Genomic DNA, 22,534 nt, shown 5'->3' on the forward strand with positions numbered 1-22,534 from the left:
TGGAGTCGGGCAGTACATTTTTGCTATCTCCGACTCCATCCAAAATTGCTTCTGACTCCAACTCCACAGCCCTGCTTTTTTGAATGGCATTATATGAGTGTATCATTCTGGTGTGTGTGTGTGTATATATATATATATATATGTATGTATGTATGTATGTATATATATATATATATATATATATATATATATATATATATATATATATACAGTGCCTTACAAGTCTTCATACTCTTGTACATTTTTCACATTCTGAGGTCTAATGCATTCTGAATTGTATTTTTCAAAATACGAGTTTGTTTACTAACCTTTACAACATACTCTATAGTTTGAACATGACAGACCAATTTATAGAAAGTATTAAAAAAGTAATTATGAACATGAAACCAAAATATCTGGATGGCATAAGTCTTCACATACTTTTAATTCAGTGCTTGGTGAAAGCACTTTTTTTGCAGCATTAACAGCTATGAGTCATTTAGGATACATGTCTTCCACCTTTGCACCGTGGGTTGGTGCAGGTTTTGCCCATTTTTCTTGGCAGAATTGCTCATTCTCTTTCAGATTGGCTGGGAATTGTGTGGATTGCAGTCTTCAAGTTGTGCCACAGATTTTCTGTTGGATTCAGGTCTGAGCCCTGACTGGCCACTCAGATATTCACTTTCTGTTTGCTTTTGCTTTGTGCTTAGGACTATTATCCTGCTGAAAGGTGAATCTTCTCAATCTGAGGTTTGCGGCATACTGAAATGTGTTTTCGTCCAGTATCTGCTTGTAGTTTGCACTATCCATCTTTTCCTCTACAGTATCGTCATAATTTTGCTGCCGTGGCTGCAGCAGAGTATAGAACAGACGACAAGGTCGACGAGAATGGCAGGAAATCTTTAATAAGCAATCCTTCAAACTGAGTCGACACGGATCATGTTTTGGCGATAGGGCCCGTGTCAGGAGTCTGTAAACGTGTGCTTAGGTTAGAAGTAGACAACAAAATCAGATCTACATCACTTAATAACACAATGTTTGAATAATGTTTTATATGCATAGATGACTGCAGATACCGCTGCACATCAAAATTTGCATCCAGCGATAAACCCACCAAACGCAGCAGCAGAGTATCCCCACAGCTTAATGCTGCCACCATCATGCTTTAATGTGTACGGATGGTGTTAGTAGGGTGATGTGCTTTTGTCTTGGGCCACACGTTACTTACCAGTGAGGTCAAAAAGTTTCACTTTGGTCTCTTCAGACCAAAAAGCCATCTCCCACATGCATTCAGTTTCTCCTCACCTCCCCCACCCCCAAGTGTATTTTTCAAATCCTATGCAGCCATGTGTCATATGGCTTTTCTTTAGCAGTGGCTTCCTCCTGGCCACCCTCGCACACCCATACAGGCCATGTTGTGCACCCCCTACCTCTTCTTGAAATTGGTTTGAGCAATCAACATTTTCCCCTGTCTAAGCCTGAGACTTCTGAAGTTCTTTTAAAGTAATCATAGGCCTCACATTGACCTTCCTCAGCAGTTTCTTTTAACCCACACTTACTGACTTTAGAGGAGCAGCCTGATGTTGCCAAACTGTTTTCACTATATAATGGACCTGACAGCACCTCAAGGGATATTCAAATACACGTAAAATGTTTTTTATAGCTTTCTCCCAGTCTATTATTCCAATCAGATCAATAGTGATTGGGCACAGGTGGGTACTATTTCTTCCTTCTTGACACATGACTCATCTTAAGGAATCTTTTAGAAATAGAGCTAATTTTCCTAGCATCAGCTCCACCGTTCTGGACAAATGGGTGTTATCCCTTCCTATCAGCAGGTGGAGACAGAGAAAAATTGAATTCTGCCAGTGACATCACTAGCATAAGCAGAGGTGCTCCCTGGAACAATCCAACAGGTGGCAGGTCATGCTGACAGTGCTCCTGTCTCTGGCCTAGCTTCCTGCTCCGCTGGCCGTGGCCGAACAGCGTCGAGCCTAACGACCACTTCCTGCTCACAGTCTCAGGATCATACCTGGTTGAGCTTAGAGCTTGGCTGCGCAGCCCACAGTTGCACTGTGTTAGGCTTTGACTCGGTCCTGTGGGGGCCTTGCCCGTTCACCTTGTTTAGGTGTACTCCCCATGGGCTCCACCTGGATCTCCCAGGCTTTCCAAAAGTGCTTGATTCAGCAGCACATATACCAAATAAATATAATTTTAATTCAGTTGGCCTGGCTAGCTTTATGCCCTTTATCAAGGGCTAATTCTATTGTAAAGAACAAAGTAGGGAATTTCCCTCTAGGCGCACCCAGAGAGGATTGGAGACAGTAAGCAGGAGCCCTGGGCTAAGGCAGTTAGGCAAGCCCTTGTGTGTATGCTGCGTGGTAGGGCATGTGTGGTCTGCAGAGCCAGCAGCTGAGCAGGAATAATGGATTATTTTTTATAGTGTGGATACATTCCTCTCATCATTTCTGCCAAGGCAAATTGATAGAATCCTCCCTTCTCTCTCAGTTCATTCACAGGGAGAATAAATTCCTGATCATGTGAAGGGCTTTTTCATTCCTGTCCACCCTGTGTCTCTTTGCATAGGGGTAGGGTCCTGGTGTTTTTTTTTGGCTCCAGAGCTTGATCCAGGTAGTTAAGCAGGCCTTGCACAGATCCCATCTTGGGTTCTAATCCTAGATCTAACCCTAACCCTCATGGGTCCCCTAGAAGCCACAAGAGGATCAGTGGTGGCCCCATTTTGGGGTCCGAGCACTGTAGAATGGATCTGGTCATTCTGGAGGTTCCGGGTTCTTCGGAGGGAGTGGAGGAGGACTAAGAGGTCCTATTCAGCTCCCAAACCCTCATGGACTCTGGTTCCAAGGACCCTTCCTGTCAGAAGGCTGTAGAAGACTGGTCCCAAGGGTTCTAGCTCTTTTGTCATGAGGAGCTGTCTTGTCTCTTAAACAAGATTGCAGACAGCCTTGGCTATGCTTGAGCCTCCCACGGCGGACCCTTTGGGCCACAAAGCATTTTTTGCTCCATAAGGCCCTTATCCGCATGATGGTGGCAGAGTGGGAGTCCCGGGATGGCCCCCCTCAAAATTGCTGGTGCTCTTTATCTTCTCTATGCCTTTGCTGAGAGGTGGAGAAGTGTTGGGTCTTCCCGGAAGTGTTGGGTCTTCCCGGAAGTGGATGTCCTGATTATAGAAGTTACAAAAGTGACCTGACTGCTGTACTTGTCCATGGGAGCTCAGCCCTTAGGGATTTCCATAAAAAGAATGTGGAGCAGCAGTTCTGCTTGGGATTTTTGGTGGGGACCCCAGCATTCAGGCTGCTGTTTGTGGCGGTTACATAGCTCCATTATGCATTGGTTGCCAGAGTTCTAGCTCCAGGCAAGAATTCTCCAGGGATACCTTTTTTGGGCAGATGTCCTCTACAATCTGGTCCTTCTGGTATCTGGGTGCGGATGCGACTTCTAAGAAGCTTTTTAAGTCCGTTAACCTTTAGGGGGGCACTTGCTCTTTGGTGATGACTTGGAGAAGTTGGTGAAGGATATGGGGGAGGCGTAGATCTCCATCTCCCTGAGCTGTGGCAAAGGTGTGCAGTGATCCTCGGCCTTGAGGGGGCGGGCCGCTCGGCGCCCTTTGGCCCAAGCGGGGGGCAGAGTAGGTTCTTCAAGCAACGGGCCTTTTCAGGCCCCAAGCAAGCTGGACTCTCGGGGCACTCCGGCCAGACCTTAGCCACTCAGCTTGCTTAATGAGGATGTGCCAAGCCCCTCGCTGTTTCTGGTGGAAGGCAGGCTGTCTGTGTTCTGTAATGAGTGGGTCTGCATCACCTCAGATCAGTGGGTTCGAGAGGTGGTCGAGAGGGGATACTCTGCAGAGTTTGCCTGTCCGGTTTCAGAAGCCTTCACAAACTTTCCCTGCGGTTTGGCTCTGAAGCACCAGGCTGTTGTCTTACTCTTCAGCATCTCTGCAATATAGGAGTGGTGGAGTGTGGCCTGGACAGATACAGTACTCCATCTTATTTCATGGTTCTGAAGAAGGGCAGTTCCTTTCACCCCATCCTGGACCTCAAGGGAGAGGGGGTGGATGCTCGTTTGCGAGTCCAGCGCTTCCAGTCATTGCTTTTGTGCGTCTGGGAGAATTCTTGACTTCTCTGGACCTCAAGGAGGCCTACCTCCACTTCCCCACTATGGATCATCCCAAGAGAGAGCTGCGCTTCTGTGTGTTGGGGCAGCACTTTCATTTTCAGGCTTTGCCCTTTGGCCTGGTTACATCACTAACGGCCTGATTTGGGCCGATTCCAGCTTTGGAGTCCAGTTTGGCTACGTCACAGGTCATTCCCCTTCTGAAATCCCTTGGCTGGGTAGTGATTATGAGCCATCTGACCCTGTATCATTCCCTGGAGTATCTCGGGGTCTGCTTCATCTTGGCCAGAGGAATGGTTTTTCTTCCAAAGGAGCAAGCAGAGATGTGCCGGTTGTGTGATGTCCTGGAGCCCACGGTTTGGGATTACTTGCAGCTCAGGGCACCTGGTCCTGGTCTATAAATTGCCTAGTTTTGGCTGTTCCTTGAGGGGGAAGCAGTCAGAGTGATGTCAGACACTGCCACAGTGGTGAGGTACATAAACAAGCAGGGTAGTGCAAGGAGTCAGGCGGTTGCCCTGGAGGCAGCGAGTCTCTATCAGTGGGCGGTGACCCAGCTGCAGACCCTTTCAATGGTCCACGTTATGGGCAAGTACAAAATACAGGCCGAAGTTCTCAGTCGCCCCCTCCTGGATCTGGGAGGGTGGGAGCTGGGCAACAGGCCTTTCAGCTCATTCTGGATCACTAGGGCCCTCCACAGTTTGACTTGATGGCATTCAGGATCAACTCTTCAGTTGGCGGAGGGAGCCAGCCTCCCAGGAGTTAGATGACCTGGTTCGACCATGGCCCTGGGAGAGGCCCCTTTGTCTTCTCTCAGTGGCCTCTGATAGACCGTCTCTCGCAGGATTGCACGTCGTCCTTATCTGATCCTGCTGGTCATGCCAGACTAGACTTGCAGACCTGGTATGCAGTTCTCTGGTGCCTCCTAGTGGAGGATTGTCTTCCACTGCCCAGAGATTGGGATCTGCTCCATCAAGGGCCGGTAGACATAGAAGATCCGGATTCCTTCTGGCTTATGGTTTGGCCGTTGGGAGGAGACATTTGGAGAAGCGTGGGTTCTCTCCTACTGTGTACGCTGCTCTGCTCCAGGAAGGTCTCTAGGTCCCAGGCTTACATCTGGGTCTGGTGTGTTCTTGAATCCTGATGTGGGGAGCAGTCCCTCTCTCCCTGGAGGGCTCAGATTCCCAATATTTTCTGGTTTCTGCCACTAGGCTTTGATCAGAGGCTCTGAGCTCCACGAGGGTCCAGGTGGTGGCTCTAGCTAGTTTTCCTGGGAAAGTGAAGGGTATCTCTCTAGCTTTGCATAGAGAGGTGGGATCAGTCCTTGAAGGGGTGACTCATCTGCGCCCTCTGCTATGTCCTTCCTTTTCTTCATGGGACCTCAATCTGGTGCTCTGGGTGCTGTCCAAGGCTCCATTTGAGCCTCTGCACTCAGTTTTCATCAAGAGCCTTAATATCAGGGTGGTGTTTTTAGTAGTTATCACCTCTGCTCATAGAATTTCCGATTGCAGGCACTATTTTGCTGGGACCAGTGTCTGTTCTTCATGGAGAACTCGGTGTCCCTGTGTACTGTCCCCTCTTTTCTGCCAAAAGTGGTTTCTCTATTCCATGTTAATCAGGAAGTCTGCTTGCCTTCCTTTTTGGCAGAAGATTTGGTTCTTGGGAATCGAAAGCTCCACAAGCTTAGATATCTGGAGGACACTGTTCTGGTACCTATCCACTTCTTTGTGCTTTCCATGGTCCTTGGAGGGGCAGGTGGCCTCTGAGCCTCTAGGTGGCTATTGAGTCCGCCTACATTGTCAAGAATCGTCTGGTGCCTTAAGAGCTGATGGCCCACTCTACTAGGGCTCAGGCCAGTGCCTGTGAAGAGGCTCGGACAGTGTCCCCTGAGGATATTTGCAGGGTGGCGACTTTGGTCGTTGCTCAATTCCTTATCTAAGCACTACAGGTTGGTCGTGTTGGCCGGAGTCCGTTTGGACTTTGGCAGAGCTGTCATTTGTGGGGGCCTTGTCTTCCCCCACCTAGTAGTCTGCTTTGGTACATCTCATTTGTGCAGAATTGTGGACTGACGCTAAGAGAGGTGAAATTATGTCTTGCTGGATAATTGTTTTTCCTTAGTCAGCAACACTGTTCTGCAATCCCACCCTTGGAAGACCCTGGCCTGGGGTTCTGTGTGTGCTCTGTGCTTCCTTTTCAGTGCTTCAAAAAAAAAAAAATCATTTTGTGATTGATAGCCGTGCGGGATTCCTGTGATTTGGCTATATCCTGGTATATGCAGGGTAGTGAGTGATGGTTTGCTCACTTGATTATTATTGCAGCTGCAGTGGTTGATGGGGCATGGGTGCATTACAAAGGGACCTTCTGTTGGAGCAGATGCATACTGGTTGTTCCAGGGAGCACCTATGCTTGTGCTAGAGATGTCACTGGCAGGATTCAGTTTTCTCTAACTCCACCTATTGGAAGGGAAATGGGGCTTGATATACCACCTTTCTAAGGTTTTTGCAACTACATTCAAAGCGGTTTACATATATTCAGGTACTTATTTTGTACCAGGGGCATTGGAGGGTTAAGTGACTTGCCCAGGGTCACAAGGAGCTGCAGTGGGAATCAAACTCAGTTCCCCAGGATCAAAGTCCACTGCACTAACCACTAGGCTACTCCTCCACGGTAGGAAGGGTTAACACCTATAATGGTGTCACTGACTAAACTCTGGTGATGTAATTTCTCCTTGGGTTTGTAATGACAAGGAATGTGAAGACACGTGCAGTTAAGACCTTTTTGATTTCTTATTTAATTTTTGAATATTTCTGAATTGTTCTGTCATGCTGAAAGCATAGTGTATGCAGTGAAACAAACTCCTACTTTTAATGCATTTTGAATTGTATTTTTCAAACCACAGAAAAAAATTGACAAAGGCATGAAGATTACACAAAGCACAGTATACATTTAATTAGTGCAACTCTGTTGTTTGATGTGGACAGTCATTTTCCTTGTTCAAAGAGGCCTATAAATCTGGTAAAAAGAAAAGAGCAGATTCTAGTATCTGTCTGTCCCATATTCTTTGTGTTGTTTTGGATTCATGTGGTGTGTTTGATTTTTATTTTGTTCTGTCTATTGTTTGCTCTGTTCCCATGGTTATAAACCGCATTGATGTCTTTTATTGCTCAAATTGCAGTATATCAAATATTTATAAATAAATAAAATAGTGTTTGATTGCAGTCTCGCACATAACCGGATAGACTGATACAGTAAGACTGTTTTAAAAATCTGTGAGATCTCTTAGGGAAAGGAGGAGATAGTAGTTACTGAGGTTAGGCAAACTGGATTACCTGTCATCATGTTTCTATTTATGATACAGATTTTTTTTGTTACTCAAGTAAAAAAAAAAAAATTAAACTTTTATCTTCCATTTTAACACCAGAAGCTCTCTGGTCCAGTCCCAAGTGCCCTGAAACATCCAAGCTAGGGACTCCTGAGCAAGTATTTCCTGGGACCAGAGGTTCTCCAAGCCCGCACTTCCCCTACTGACCTTACAAGCTCCCTGATGGTCCCACCCCCATTAGTTATATAATACAGGGAAAGTGTCCTGCCTCCAAAATAGTGCAAGTTCAGCTGAACATAGTAACATAGTAGATGACGGCAGAAAAAGATCTGCAAGGTCCATCCAGTCTGCCCAACAAGATAAACTCATATGTTCTACTTTTTGTGTACACCTTACCTTGAGTTGAATGACCTTGACTGAAGCCTCACCGTTTTACATTGGTGGCTGGCAGGCACAGATGCTGAAGATGGAGGAGCATGCTTTCGCAGATTAGGAAATTATTTGGGGACTGGGGAGAGGTATGATTGGGGTTTTTGTTTGTTTGTTTGATTCCAGGATATTTTTGCTTTTGGGGCCCCAGGGCAGAAGCCCTTTGGCTTGGGATGATGTAAAAACGTAGTGCTAGTTGGGAAGTAGAAAATGCCCTAAACTTGTGCAGTTTGCCTTATTGGTAGCAATTCCATATGCAGCTTATTAGCATGCATTTTACATTCTAATTCCACTAAGATTAGTGCAGTGTGTTACTTCCTGATTAACGCATATGTTTTTGTGCATAAAACCCTTGCAACACGGGCAGTAAACCTTGTGCTAAGTTCAGGGCAGTGTAGTACGTCTGGCAGAGACGGAACGTGCAAGTCTGTACTTGGGCAGTGCATGACTGCAGGTGCATTTTATTGGTTAAACGTCAGTGCATGCCAAGCACCTCTGCTCTTGTCATGCCAAGGTGAGTGAGAATATCGATTATTGAAACACCTTTGTTGTTCATTCAGAATCTAATTTGTTTATTGATGGATTTGACACATTAACGTGCGCTAAATGCCACGTGACCCGAAGGTATAAAATCAGATGCACAGCATTTGTAATGTTTGCTGGCATATGCTAAGCTTTATTAAAAGGGCTCCTAAATGTAGCTAAGAGAAATTATGTAGTTTCTTTTTAGCAGAAGATATGGCTACAGCTATAGAAAGGGAAAACAAACGTCAGTTTTCTTGCAAAATTGTAACACTCAAGCTTTGTAAAATAAATGAAAATCCTAACACAGGCTCACACACCCTGTGTAAATATATCGTGGAACCCCCTCACAGTGGTCAACTTAATCAAAGATTATAAACGTGGAGAAAAAAAGCCTCAAACTGTCCGCCCAGCCAGTCCAACTCAGCAGACTATAAGGCTTGAGCTCGGCGTGCCATCATGGAGTTTTTTTTGAAGCTACATGATGGCACGCCAAGCTCAAGCCTTATAGTCTGCTGAGTTGGACTGGCTGGGCGGCAAGTCTGAGGCTTTTTTTCTCCACGTTTATAATCTTTGATTAAGCTGACCACTGTGAGGGGGTTACACGATATATTTACACAGGGTGTGTGAGCCTGTGTTAGAGTTTTCTTGCAAAGACAGATTCCATATCAAGCCGAAGAAGCTAATCATCCTTGCGAAATGTTCTTTTCATAGAACAATATTGATTTCCATTGCTTTGTAGGGATTCCTTAAAAGCACCTGTTATCCCAGCATCAGACTTGAGGACACCTGATAAAAAGCAAAATGTTGTTTTGTAATTGACTTAGGACTCTGTTTACTAAGCTGCTCTGTAGGTGCTCTAACTTTTTAGCATGCGCTAAAAATTAGCACGTGCTAACACTAAAGACACACATGGTAATATATATGGGTGTCTCTCGCATTAGCTTGCGCTAAAAAGTTAGTGCACCTACAGTGTGGCTTAGTAAACAGGGCCCTTAGAGTTTTGGTAGGAGTTTATTGGATTTTTCTGCAGCCTATTCCCTTGCTCTGTCACAGGGCTGCCAAGAGACTGGGCCGGGCCTGGGGCAAGGCTGTCCCCGGGACCCCCTTCCCGCCGGCCCCCCCTGAGGTTGTCGTCATCGCTACCCCCATCCACCCGCCCCCCTCCATCCACCACCGGGCTGAGCCCCCCTGAATTCAAATTATAGCGCCTCACTTCGACCTCCCTGTGTCCCGCCCTCGCGCAAGTTACGCCAGATGAGGGCGGGACAGAGGGAGGGAAGGCCTGAAGGGAGGCGATCTGCAGACTGCCGCCGCTGCGCTTCTTTCAAACGGAGCGAGGTCGAGGTGAGGCGCTATGATTTGAATTCAGGGGGGCCCTGCCTGGTGGTGGACGGAGGGGGGTGGGTGGAGGGGACTGTGGCACTGGGCCCGGGGAATTTTGTCCCCCCTGCCCCCCCCTCTCGGTGGCCCTGCTCTGTCATACATAATAGATCTTTTGATCAGTGTGAGCTCGCATTTAGAAGTTATTGGGTCTGTAAAGAGGCTTCCTGGGCCTATCAAACAGACTAATTTAGTATTTTGTAGTGAATATAAGGCACAAGCATAATGCCAAATGGTGTTTTTTTTCCTTACATCTATAGCTTATAGACTAAAAAGAAAAAGATTGTTTTTGAAGTCTGTTCTGTAACAATCCATCCAACTTGCTGCTGAAATTTTGTGTCTGCGTAGTTTTGTCTTTAAAATATCCATGTTATCTGCACAGTCTAGCTACGGAGATTAATCAAATCGATTACTCAAACTGTAAAAGTTTTGCAGAAGATCTTTTTGTCCTTTTTGGGTGTTTTTCTCCCATACTACCTAGTGTAAACGTACTGACTAAACGTATATTGACATTTCAAATTTTAGATACTGCTGTCATCACATCTTTCTTTCTATTCATGCCAAATCTAAGATTTCTTGTATCATAAATGTTCAGTTTTGATTAACGTAGCTGTTATACTTGTTCGTGTATGTTTCAGCCTGAATCAGTAGACCAAACATACATAAGTACATAAGTACATAAGTACATAAGTAGTGCCATACTGGGAAAGACCAAAGGTCCATCTAGCCCAGCATCCTGTCACCGACAGTGGCCAATCCAGGTCAAGGGCACCTGGCACGCTCCCCAAACGTAAAAACATTCCAGACAAGTTATACCTAAAAATGCGGAATTTTTCCAAGTCCATTTAATAGCGGTCTATGGACTTGTCCTTTAGGAATCTATCTAACCCCTTTTTAAACTCCGTCAAGCTAACCGCCCGTACCACGTTCTCCGGCAACGAATTCCAGAGTCTAATTACACATTGGGTGAAGAAAAATTTTCTCCGATTCGTTTTAAATTTACCACACTGTAGCTTCAACTCATGCCCTCTAGTCCTATTATTTTTGGATAGCGTGAACAGTCGCTTCACATCCACCTGATCCATTCCACTCATTATTTTATACACTTCTATCATTTCTCCCCTCAGCCGTCTCTTCTCCAAGCTGAAAAGCCCTAGCCTTCTCAGCCTCTCTTCGTAGGAAAGTCATCCCATCCCCACTATCATTTTCGTCGCCCTTCGCTGTACCTTTTCCAATTCTACTATATCTTTTTTGAGATACGGAGACCAGTACTGAACACAATACTCCAGGTGCGGTCGCACCATGGAGCGATACAACGGCATTATAACATCCGCACACCTGGACTCCATACCCTTCCTAATAACACCCAACATTCTATTCGCTTTCCTAGCCGCAGCAGCACACTGAGCAGAAGGTTTCAGCGTATCATCGACGACGACACCCAGATCCCTTTCTTGATCCGTAACTCCTAACGCGGAACCTTGCAAGACGTAGCTATAATTCGGGTTCCTATTACCCACATGCATTACTTTGCACTTGTCAACATTGAACTTCATCTGCCACTTGCACGCCCATTCTCCCAGTCTCGCAAGGTCCTCCTGTAATCGTTCATATTCCTCCTGCGACTTGACGACCCTGAATAATTTTGTGTCATCGGCGAATTTAATTACCTCACTAGTTATTCCCATCTCTAGGTCATTTATAAATACATTAAAAAGCAACGGACCCAGCACAGACCCCTGCGGGACCCCACTAACTACCCTCCTCCACTGAGAATACTGGCCACGCAATCCTACTCTCTGCTTCCTATCTTTCAACCAGTTCTTAATCCATAATAATACCCTACCTCCGATTCCATGACTCTGCAATTTCTTCAGGAGTCTTTCGTGCGGCACTTTGTCAAACGCCTTCTGAAAATCCAGATATACAATATCAACCGGCTCCCCATTGTCCACATGTTTGCTTACCCCCTCAAAAAAATGCATTAGATTGGTGAGGCAAGACTTCCCTTCACTAAATCCGTGCTGACTTTGTCTCATCAGTCCATGTTTTTGTATATGCTCTGCAATTTTATTCTTAATAATAGCCTCCACCATCTTGCCCGGCACCGACGTCAGACTCACCGGTCTATAATTTCCCGGATCTCCTCTGGAACCCTTCTTAAAAATCGGAGTAACATTGGCTACCCTCCAGTCTTCCGGTACTACACTCGATTTTAGGGACAGATTGCATATTTCTAACAGTAGCTCCGCAAGTTCATTTTTTAGTTCTATTAATACTCTGGGATGAATACCATCAGGTCCCGGTGATATACTACTCTTCAGCTTGCTGAACTGACCCATTACATCCTCCAAGGTTACAGAGAATTTGTTTAGTTTCTCCGACTCCCCCGCTTCAAATATTCTTTCCGGCACCGGTGTCCCCCCCAAATCCTCCTCGGTGAAGACCGAAGCAAAGAATTCATTTAATTTCTCCGCTACGGCTTTGTCCTCCTTGATCGCCCCTTTAACACCATTTTCGTCCAGCGGCCCAACCGACTCTTTGGCCGGTTTCCTGCTTTTAATGTATCTAAAAAAATTTTTACTATGTATTTTTGCTTCCAACGCTAATTTCTTCTCAAAGTCCTTTTTTGCCCTCCTTATCTCCGCTTTGCATTTGGCTTGGCATTCCTTATGATCTATCCTGTTACTTTCAGTTGGTTCTCTTCTCCACTTTCTGAAGGATTGTTTTTTGGCTCTAATGATTTCCTTTATCTTACTGTTTAGCCACGCCGGCTGACGTTTAGTCTTTTTTCCCTTTTTTCTAATACGTGGAATATATTTGTCCTGAACCTCCAGGATGGTGTTTTTAAACAGCATCCACGCCTGATGCAAGTTTTTTACTCTGCGAGCTGCTCCTTTCAGTCTTTTTTTCACCACTGCTGTGGTTTCTATAGTAGCTATTTATTTATAGAACGGCATCATCGTCCCAGCCTGCAGTTCTTGTATGCAAGCTGTTCTTAAATTACTTGAAGTTGGGTTGATCTTTTGTACTGGCCATGAACAGTGATACTGAAATTATTTTTTTTTTTTTCATTTTCCAACCCAGTGTTTGTTGGAAAGAAATTTATACGAGTGGTTGAAAAAGTCTGTCTGAGGCCAAAAATACCTCTCCAACAATGTAATAGAACGGGACCACATTTAATGTGGAGGAAACACAGGTAAAAAGACACATGAGCTTTAGAAGATGGTCCAAATCATACTGGGAGTTCCAGAGAAATAAGTGCCCCCCCCCCCCCCCCCCCGAAATGTCCAAATGAATTTCTATGGGAAAAGCACTTCCAGCTTGTGCAGCATAGCAAATTTGCTATAGTAGATGTAAAGGATTGGTCTTTTCATAGTAACATAGTAGATGACGGCAGAAAAAGACCTGCACGGTCCATCCAGTCTGCCCAAGAAATGTGCCACTTTTTTTGTGTATACCTTACCTTGATTTGTACCTGTCTTTTTCAGGGCACAGACCGTACAAGTCTGCCCAGCACTATCCCCGCCTCCCACCATCAGCTCTGGCACAGACCGTATAAGTCTGCCCAGCACTATCCCCGCCTCTCAACCACCAGCCCTGCCTCCCACTACCGGCTCTGTTATCCAATCTCGGCTAAGCTCCTGAGGATCCATTTCTTCTGAACAGGATTCCTTTATGTTTATCGCACGTATGCTTGAATTCCGTTACCGTTTTCATCTCCACCGGTAACGGAATTCAAATCATACTGGGAGTTCCAGAGAAATAAGTGCCCTCCCCCCCTGCCCCCCCGAAATGTCCAAATGAATTTCTATGGGAAAGCACTTCCAGCTTGTGCAGCTTAGCAAGTTTGGTATAGTAGATGTAAAGGATTGGTCTTTTCAAACCGTGTATCCTCTTTTCTCAATGCTCCTTGTCTTTTACTTACATCCACCCACATTACACCATATCACACCAGAAGCGTAGCCAGGTTGTGATGTCAGGGGGAGTGGAGAGGCGCGTTTGCGCACTGCGTAGGTGCAACGGACTGCCTGAAAAATAGGCGCCAGTGTCGTCCCAGTCTGTTTGGGGGAGCAGTCGCACCCCTGGCGCCCCACCTAGCTACGTCTCTGTATCACACCACACCACACTTTCCATGAGGATACTTTGCATTCTTTCCCTGCCATACCCCAGTCCCTGATGAGCTGCCTTGTAATCATATGTATTTAATTTTCTTTGTAAATTATGCTATGAAACCTACTGACTGAACCGTACAGCTGTCTTATTTTTTGCTATTGAACTAATATATGTTGCAGTGGGACAGTGGTATCTTGTGGGTTAAACTGTAAAATCCATTGTCCTTTGAAATATGTTGGAAATGACATCTAATATATCATACTTGGTTTTGTTTTATTCTTTCTAAACTAGCAGGGTGTTTGGATAACTCTGTCTTCAAACTACCCCCTTCCCCTTTTTTCTCCAGGTCAGAGGTACACACACGTACACACATGTTGGAGAGACTTCTATGCTTTGCATGCTTTCCTCACTTGTTCACTCTTGCCTATATGCATTGCCAATGCCGAGATGCGAGCAAAAGAAATTCCTCTCAAGACTGTAAATCTTTTGATACTTTGACCACCAGTTTTTACAAGCGAATATTTTTTATGGTTGTCATGACATTTCTGTCAAAGTACCTCTGAAGTTCTTTGGTCATGTGGGTATCTAGTATTGATGAAAGTCAGGTAGACATTTTTGTCCAGCATGTCCCTCCTGCTCCTTGGGACCACCAGCTCAGTCACAACTGGCATCTTCTGTGATAGCATGGGCCTTCATGCAAAACTACCCAGATATTATTTTCCTTTTAAAACTCTCCGACCTTCCCTTCTCTCTAACCCAGAGAACCAGAGAAGCACGCTGCTTGAGTTTCATTGTTACGTGATGTCTAGGATTCCTTCCTTCCCTCTGGGAAGAGTGAACTCTTATCTTTAAAGAATCCCTAGCCCTGACCATCCCAAATGGACAGTTGGCTTAGGAGTCAAAGTAAGAATTCTCCTAGGACAACTCCATTTCTTTCGTTAGACCACATTATCCTTCAAAGTGAGCTGTTTTTTTTTACCCACGGTAACAAGAATCACCTTATTTGTATCTGTCAACAGTGTCGTAGTAGTTTACATTTTCAGGTTTATTGTGCTTAAATTGTGTTTCCTTATCATCTAAGCCACACTAGTCTTAACAGACGGAATTGCAATAATAATACAGAATATAAATATTATTACCTTAGCATTGTAAATGGAGAACAATGAACAAACAAAACCAATAGTTAGACATTCACAATAAAAAAAAAAAAACACCAAAAAACCATTTTCCAGTTTGCCTAATTTCAACAGCTCACTTCACAGTTTACGAACATAAATTACTCTAAAAATAAAAAATCTAGCCAGGTAATATATCAAAATTATGTAGTTCTTATTTAGCCTCTTTCGTCGCACAGTATGATTGAGGAAAAAGTTAGGTCTTCAAATCTTCTTTAAATTGTGCTAGATTCTGAATGACTCAGCTCATTAGGTAGGAAATTGCACAATCGAGGGCCAACAACATAGAAAACTGAAAATCGAAATGAACGAAAAGAAGGAATGTTCAATTCTGGTCGCCGCAACTCAAGAAAGATATAGTAGAATTGGAAAAGGTGCAGCGAAGGGCGACTAAAATGATAGCGGGGATGGGATGACTAAGGAGGCTAGGGCTTTTCAGCTTGGAGAAGAGACTGCTGAGGGGAGACATGATAGAGGTATATAAAATAATGAGTGGAGTGGAACAGGTGGATGTGAAGTGTCTGTTCACGCTTTCCAAAAATACTAGGACTAGGGGGCATGCGATGAAACTACAGTGTAGTAAATTTAAAACAAATCGGAGAAAATGTTTCTTCACCCAACGCGTAATTAAACTCTGGAATTCATTGCCGGAGGACGTGGTAAAGGCGGTTAGCTTAGCAGAGTTTAAAAAGGGGTTGGACGGTTTCCTAAAGGACAAGTCCATAAACCGCTACTAAACGGACTTGGAAAAATCCAAAATCCCAGGAATAACATGTATAGAATGTTTGTACGTTTGGGAAGCTTGCCAGGTGCCCTTGGCCTGGATTGGCCGCTGTCGTGGACAAGATGCTGGGCTCGATGGACCCTTGGTCTTTTCCCAGTATGGCATTACTTATGTACTTATCTAATGTTTTTGCGCTGATCTCATTGTTCTCGATGGCTGAAACGTTTCAAACTAGACGATACAATCACGGAAACACAACTAGTTAAAGCTTTAAAAACAAGCAATATAATTTTAATTCTGGTTTACTGTTCAGTGGGAAGCCAATGCAACTTTTCCAATACTGGTGTAATATGTGAAAACAAGAAATTCCTGTAATCACTCTGGCTGTGGCATCTGAGCTACTTCAGTGCTTTCAAGGAACCTTTAGAAATTCCAATAAGCAGCCCATTGCAATAATTGAACAATGGGCGAACAATACTTTGTATTATCCTCCTAAAATTTGGCTCACTCACATAATCTTTAATTGTTCTAACCATCTTTAATTTACAAAAAATCTGTTGAATTATCGTCGAAACTCGCTGTTTCATTGTCAGTACAGAATCTTTCATCACTCCAAGATTGTACAGAAAATCAATAGAGGCAAGAAGAGACCAATATATCAGTTAAAAAAAATACTCATCTTAATTGCCAGCTCACTTATGCAAATATGCTGCAACAGAGTATGGTGATGCGGGAGGAAAAAGCCTCAGAACCCCACCATCATCAGGTTTACAGTGAGGTTTTAACGGGTGATCACTGGCATAAAAAAACCTCCACTTCAATCATTAAAACTATTTTCCTGGTGAACCCACAAAGCAGTGATTCATTAAAAAAAATGTTTTCATTTAACTTTCAAAATGAGCTTTACTGTAAACCTCATACTACTACTACTACTACTTGTCACTTCTATAGCGCTACAAGGCATACACCGCGCTGTACATCAAACACAAAAAGACAGTCCCTGCTCAAAGAGCTTACAATCTAGATAAGACAGCTAAACAGACAGCACAACTAAGGGATAAGGGAATAAGAAGGTGGGGATAAAAGGACAGGGCAAGTGAGTAGTGGCTTCCCTCCTCCCCTTGGTCAATTAATCAGACTACTAGAGCAGGTCACAGCCCCAGCTAACACCTAAGGTGGTGGTAAACAGGCTCGGTCCCCACAGGGACCTCTCCTGTAGCGCTTGGTGCACTTAGATCTTCTAAAAAAAATAAAATAAAATAAGGCTGTGCCTTAAGACCTGGAATGGCCAGTCCCAGACACACAGAAAGAAAAAGAGAGGGGGACTTCCCTGCCATTGAGGGGGAAAAAAAGATCCATTTTGGGCACCAACCAAAAAAAAGAGAGACAGGGAGAACAGCAGAGCCACCAAACAGAAACCCAGGCGGACCACTGGGACCCAGAGAGTTCTGGGCAGGCCAGCCATGTGATCAGCGATTCCAGCTGGCAGGAGATGCACTGCCTATGGGAACCAGCAGATTAGTACATAAGAACATAAGGGTAGCCATACTGGGTCAGATCAGTGATCCATCTAGCCCAGTATCCTGTTTCCAGCAGTGGCCAAGCCAGGTCAGAAACCCAAATTGTGGCAACATCCATTTTACCAATCCCAGGGCAAGCAGTTGCTTCCCCATGTCTGTCTCAATAGCAGACGATGGACTTTTCCTCCAGGAACTTGTCCAAAACTTTTTTTAAACCCAGATACGCTAACCGCTGTTACCATATCTTCCTGCAATGAGTTCCAGAGCTTAATTATCCGTTGAGTGAAAAAACATTTCTTCCTTCAGTATCCCTTAGTCTTTGTGGAACGAGTAAAAAATCTATTTATTTTTGCTCATTCTACACCACTCAGGATTTTGTAGACCTCAATCATATCTCCCCTCACCTGTCTCTTTTCCAAGCTGAAGAGCCCTTACCTCTTTAGCCTTTCCTCATACAAGAGGAGTTCATCCCCTTTATCATTTTGGTCGCTCTTCTTTGAACCTTTTCTAATTCTGCTATATCTTTTTTGAGATATGGCGACCAGAAATGAACGCAGTACTCAAGGTGCGGTCGCACTATGGAGCGATACAGAGGCATTATAGTATTTTGGTCTTATTCACCATCCCTTTCCTAATAATTCCTAGCATCCTGTTTGCTTGTTTGGCTGCCACCACACACTGAGCAGATTTTGGCGTATTATTCACAACAACACCTAGATATTTTTCTTGAGAACGATACGTCCCAAATAGAGGAAAGGAAATTATTGGGTAACACATACTTTCACCTTGCAGGTTCTTTCCATAGAGATCAGGATTGATCAGCCACATGATCCATTCTACCTCCCCAAGAGTTCTATCCATAGGATTTGCTCCATGGGTGCTGAGCATCCCCAATATTGAGCAAGGAGGGGTCACACTCAATTATTTTGAAATGTTGGCACCTCTGGATGAATTATTCTTTCAACTAGGGAATTAACTGAGGCAACTTCTGCATGCTCTGAATTGTACTGCAAGTTTTGAGCTCTGTGTTTGTCCTGGCAATGATGTCGTCCATTTGTGTTCTTGATAATCTTTCTGTCCTTGGAATACACCTGCTACAGGTGAGCAACAATACTGTGAGTGCCCTACAATTTTTCCTGAGTGGGGGAGTAAGGTAATATCCCAGTCCTAAACGTAATTGTGATTTGGGCCCTTCACAGCCTTAAGAAAAGATGGCATGGTCTTAGATGTATAGGCTTGGCATGCTCAAACAGATCTTTTAATGACTGAGGCACTTTAAAATGTCAGAGCTCTTTAGATAACTATTTTGGGGGATGTTTTTGAATTTACTAATTTTTGCAGTAGCAAGACTTCTTATTTAAAAGAACGGAGCTGCTTTTGGCAGCACTGTTGTTAATAGCAGTGTTGAGGGCCACAACCCTGATTTGTAATTTTTGAAATGATAGATGTGTAATTTGCTGGAGTACAACGGGAATATATCCACTTTGACTAACGGCTTTAACTTGGCTACTGAGTTTGGTGATTCTCGTCTCCCATATTTCTCTGTTTTGATATAGCTGATCCAGTTGATCATAAGCCACCTCACCTTACCCGATATGTGCAGGCTAGCGCAGACTTGCAAACGCCTGCACCAACATTGCTGTGACCCGCTGCAGTACATTCACCTTAGTTTACAACCTTACTGGGCAAAGTTGAACGACGCCTCTCTGGAATACCTACAGCCCCGCTGCACACTAACCCAGTGGCTGAATTTATCTTGGACTGGGAACAGAGGTGTCATCTCTGTTTCAGGATTCAGCAGGTCAGTTCTGTTTGGTTCAGCTCTAGTGCAGTATGTATAACTACTATTCATTTTCTGTAGCAGTCCTGTTTTTCATGGTGATCCTTTTCTGAAGTACTGTGAAAATTGCAGTGTTTCTTCCTGTTTTCCTCTATGCAACAGTCATGTCAGTGATCCATCCACTTTGCTCTTACTTTTGTATCCTCAAAATTTCTAATAATTATAAATCGTAAAACTAATGCTCTTTATCAACAAGCAAGGGAAAGTGGATGAGATTTGATATACCGCCTTTCTGTGGTTACAATCAAAACGGTTTACATATTATTTAAAGGTACTTATTTTGTACCTGGGGCAATGGAGGGTTAAGTGACTTGCCCACAGTCACAATGAGCTGCAGTGAGAATTGAACCCAGGTCCCCAAGTTCTCAGGCTACTATATTAACCATTAGGTACTCCTCCGCTCCAGTAAGGCTCACAAGTGAATAATGTCGTCATACATGTCGCGCTGGAACAGCTCTCCCAGAGTCCAGAACTAGTGTAGAGTTCTTAGCGTGAGTAGCCCTTCCCCTGCATAGTGGTCTCCTTCAGGCCCACAATTTTGTTCTTGCTACTCTGCTGAATGGACATGAAAATAAAGATAAAAAACAAATGGGGTTCACACTCTCCACAGGAACGGAACACAACAGTAAAAGGGTGGAAAGGACCCAAAATCAAATGATCAGTCAACCACACAAGGGTAAGATGCTCCGAAAGAACCCTTTATTCAGACCCAACAAGGTCCGTGTTTCGGCTAGAACAGCCTTCTTCAGGGGTCTATAAAATTGTAAACATAATAATAATAATATTCATTTACAGTTTTAAAATTAACATATATTTACATGTTTTAATATAGATTCAAAAGATGTACTAAGAAAACATCACAAATTTAATTTAAATTTTGAAACACAAATGTCTTGACACAAAAGTTTTTTTTGAAGATCCCATATTTTCACGTGTTTTATTTTTTTAGTCTACTGGCACTGTCCTTTGTTGTCTTCTTGTTTGGACTTTTATCCTTCTTGTGGAACACAGTACAGACTAAGACAGGATTCCATCAATGTCCACAATGTGGTAAAAAGATCTAGATCTTCAACACACTTTTCAGTTATCTAATTATTTGGGTTCAACGCGTAACTAATCAGAATACAAGCACTGTGGAAGAAGAGGAACATAAGAGTTGCTGTTCTGGGTCAGATCAAAGATCCATCTATCCCAGTATCCTGTTTCCAACAGTCACCAGCACAGGTCACAAATAGCTGAGAGTCCCAAAAAGTGGTAAGATACTGTGCTACTTAGCCTCAGGGATAAGCAGTGGCTTTCCTCAGATTTACCTTAATAATAACTTACGGACTTTATCTCCAGGAATTTATCCAAACCTTTTTTAAGCCCAACTGCTTTTACTACTTCCTCCAGGAATGAGTTCCAGAGCTTAATTATAGGTTGAATAAAAAAAAAAAAATTTCTCCTAGTTTTAAATGTGCTACTCTATAACTACATAAAGTGTCCCCTTGTCTTTGTACTTTTTGAAAGAGTAAACACATGAGTTCTCATTTACCCATTCCACTCCATCCAGGATTTTGTATACCTCTATCATATCTCTCCTCAGCTCGCTCTCCTCAAAGCTGAAGAGCTCTAACCTCATCTGCTATAATAAAACTCACCCTCAACGTTCTGAGGACACTGACGTCAGTGAAGCCAAGCTCTGACTTCCTTCAAAAAGGTTCGAAGGTTCGTGGTGGTGAAGCCACCAAAATCGCTCTGGGCCCCGCCCTCGAGGGCGGAGCAATGGCAGAACAACGAAAGGGGTTGGCAGGGAGGGAGGGAGGCGGGGTGGAAATCGCTCCGGGTCCCGCCCTCGCGTCAAACGTCATGACGTTGGGGGCGGAGCAATGGCAGAACAACGAAGGGGTTGGCCAGGGAGGGAGGGGGGTGGCGACGAAAACCTTGCTTACGCCCGTTTCATTTGCTCTGAAACGGGCCTCTTTTACTAGTTTTCTCATAAGTTATTCCATACCCTTAATCATTTTGGTTGTCCTCCTTTGTACATTTTCCAGTTCCATTACATCTTTTTTGAGATAGAGTGACCAGAATTGCACACGATACCGTAAATGTGGTCTCGCCGTGGAGTGACATTTGCTTTTTTAGCAGTCACCACACACTGAGCAGATTTCAACTTATTGTTCACAATGACACCTAAATCTTTTTCCTCGGTGGTGTCTTCTAATGTGGAACCTAACATCATGTAGTTATAATTTGGGTTATTCTTTTCAATGTGCTCCACTTTGCACGTATCCACATTACATTTCATCTGCCATTTGGATGCCCAGTCTTTCAGCCTCTCAAGGTCCTCCTGAAATTTCATGCAATCTGCATGTAATTTAACAACTTTGAATAGTATTTTTTGTCATCTGCAAATCTGATCACTTGTTTCCATTTCCAGATAATTTATAAATATGTTTAAAAAAATACTACTGCCTGGACAGATCCTTGTAACACTCTATTATTCACCTTTCCCCTTTGAAAGAACTGGCCATTTAACCCTACTTTGAGTTTTAACCAGTTCCTAATCTACAACAGAACATTGCCTCCTATCCCATGACTTTTTAATTTTATCAGGAGTCTCTGATGAGGACAAAGATTTTCTGAAAGTCCAGATACACTATCCAGCTTATAATTGAAAAAGAAAAACGCCTATATTGCGACCCAAATCGGGAGATAGACGTTTATCTCACAAAAACGAATAAAGCGGTATAATCGAAAGCCGAATTTGGACGTTTTCAACTGCACTCCGTCGCGGATGCGGACAAAGTTGATGGGGGTGTGTCAAAGGCGTGGTGAAGGCGGAACTGGGGCGTGGTTATCGGCCGATCAGAGATAGGCGCCTTTCGCCGATAATGGAAAAAAAATATGCGTTTTTAGCGAGAATTTAGGGCACTTTTCCTGGACCCTGTTTTTCCACGAATAGGGCCCCAAAAAGTGCCCTAAATGACCAGATGACCACTGGAGGGAGTCGGGGATGACCTCCCCTGACTCCCCCAGTGGTCACAAACCCCCGTTTCACAACTTTTTATTTTCACCCTCAAATGTCATACCCACCTCCCTGGCAGCAGTATGCAGGTCACTGGAGCAGTTATTAGGGGGTGCAGTGGACTTCAGGCAGGTGGACCCAACCTGTTACACTTGTGCTGGTAAATGGGAGCCCTCCAAACTGCCCCCCAAACCCACTGTACCCACATGTAGGTGCCCCCCTTCACCCCTTAGGGCTATAGTAATGGTGTAGACTTGTGGGCAGTGGGTTTTGAGGGGGATTTGGGGGGCTCAACACCCAAGGGAAGGGTGCTATGCACCTGGGAGCTCTTTTACTTTTTTTTTTTTTTGTAAAAGTGCCCCCTAGGGTGCCCGGTTGGTGTCCTGGCA

General features: G+C 44.2%; 1 protein-coding gene across 2 annotated transcripts in view; it reads left to right on the forward strand.

Annotated features, from left to right (window-relative positions):
- FBXL4 (F-box and leucine rich repeat protein 4) overlaps positions 1-22,534 on the forward strand; it is an 83,895-nt gene that overhangs the window by 31,688 nt on the left and 29,673 nt on the right. For both annotated transcript variants that reach the window (XM_030199081.1, XM_030199082.1), the window contains exon 4: positions 18,855-19,099. In XM_030199081.1, the coding sequence (XP_030054941.1) occupies positions 18,855-19,099 (245 nt within the window). The remainder of the gene's footprint in view (positions 1-18,854; positions 19,100-22,534) is intronic.

The sequence above is a fragment of the Microcaecilia unicolor genome, chromosome 3 (assembly GCF_901765095.1).
Source record: "Microcaecilia unicolor chromosome 3, aMicUni1.1, whole genome shotgun sequence".
Lineage (NCBI taxonomy): Eukaryota > Metazoa > Chordata > Amphibia > Gymnophiona > Siphonopidae > Microcaecilia > Microcaecilia unicolor.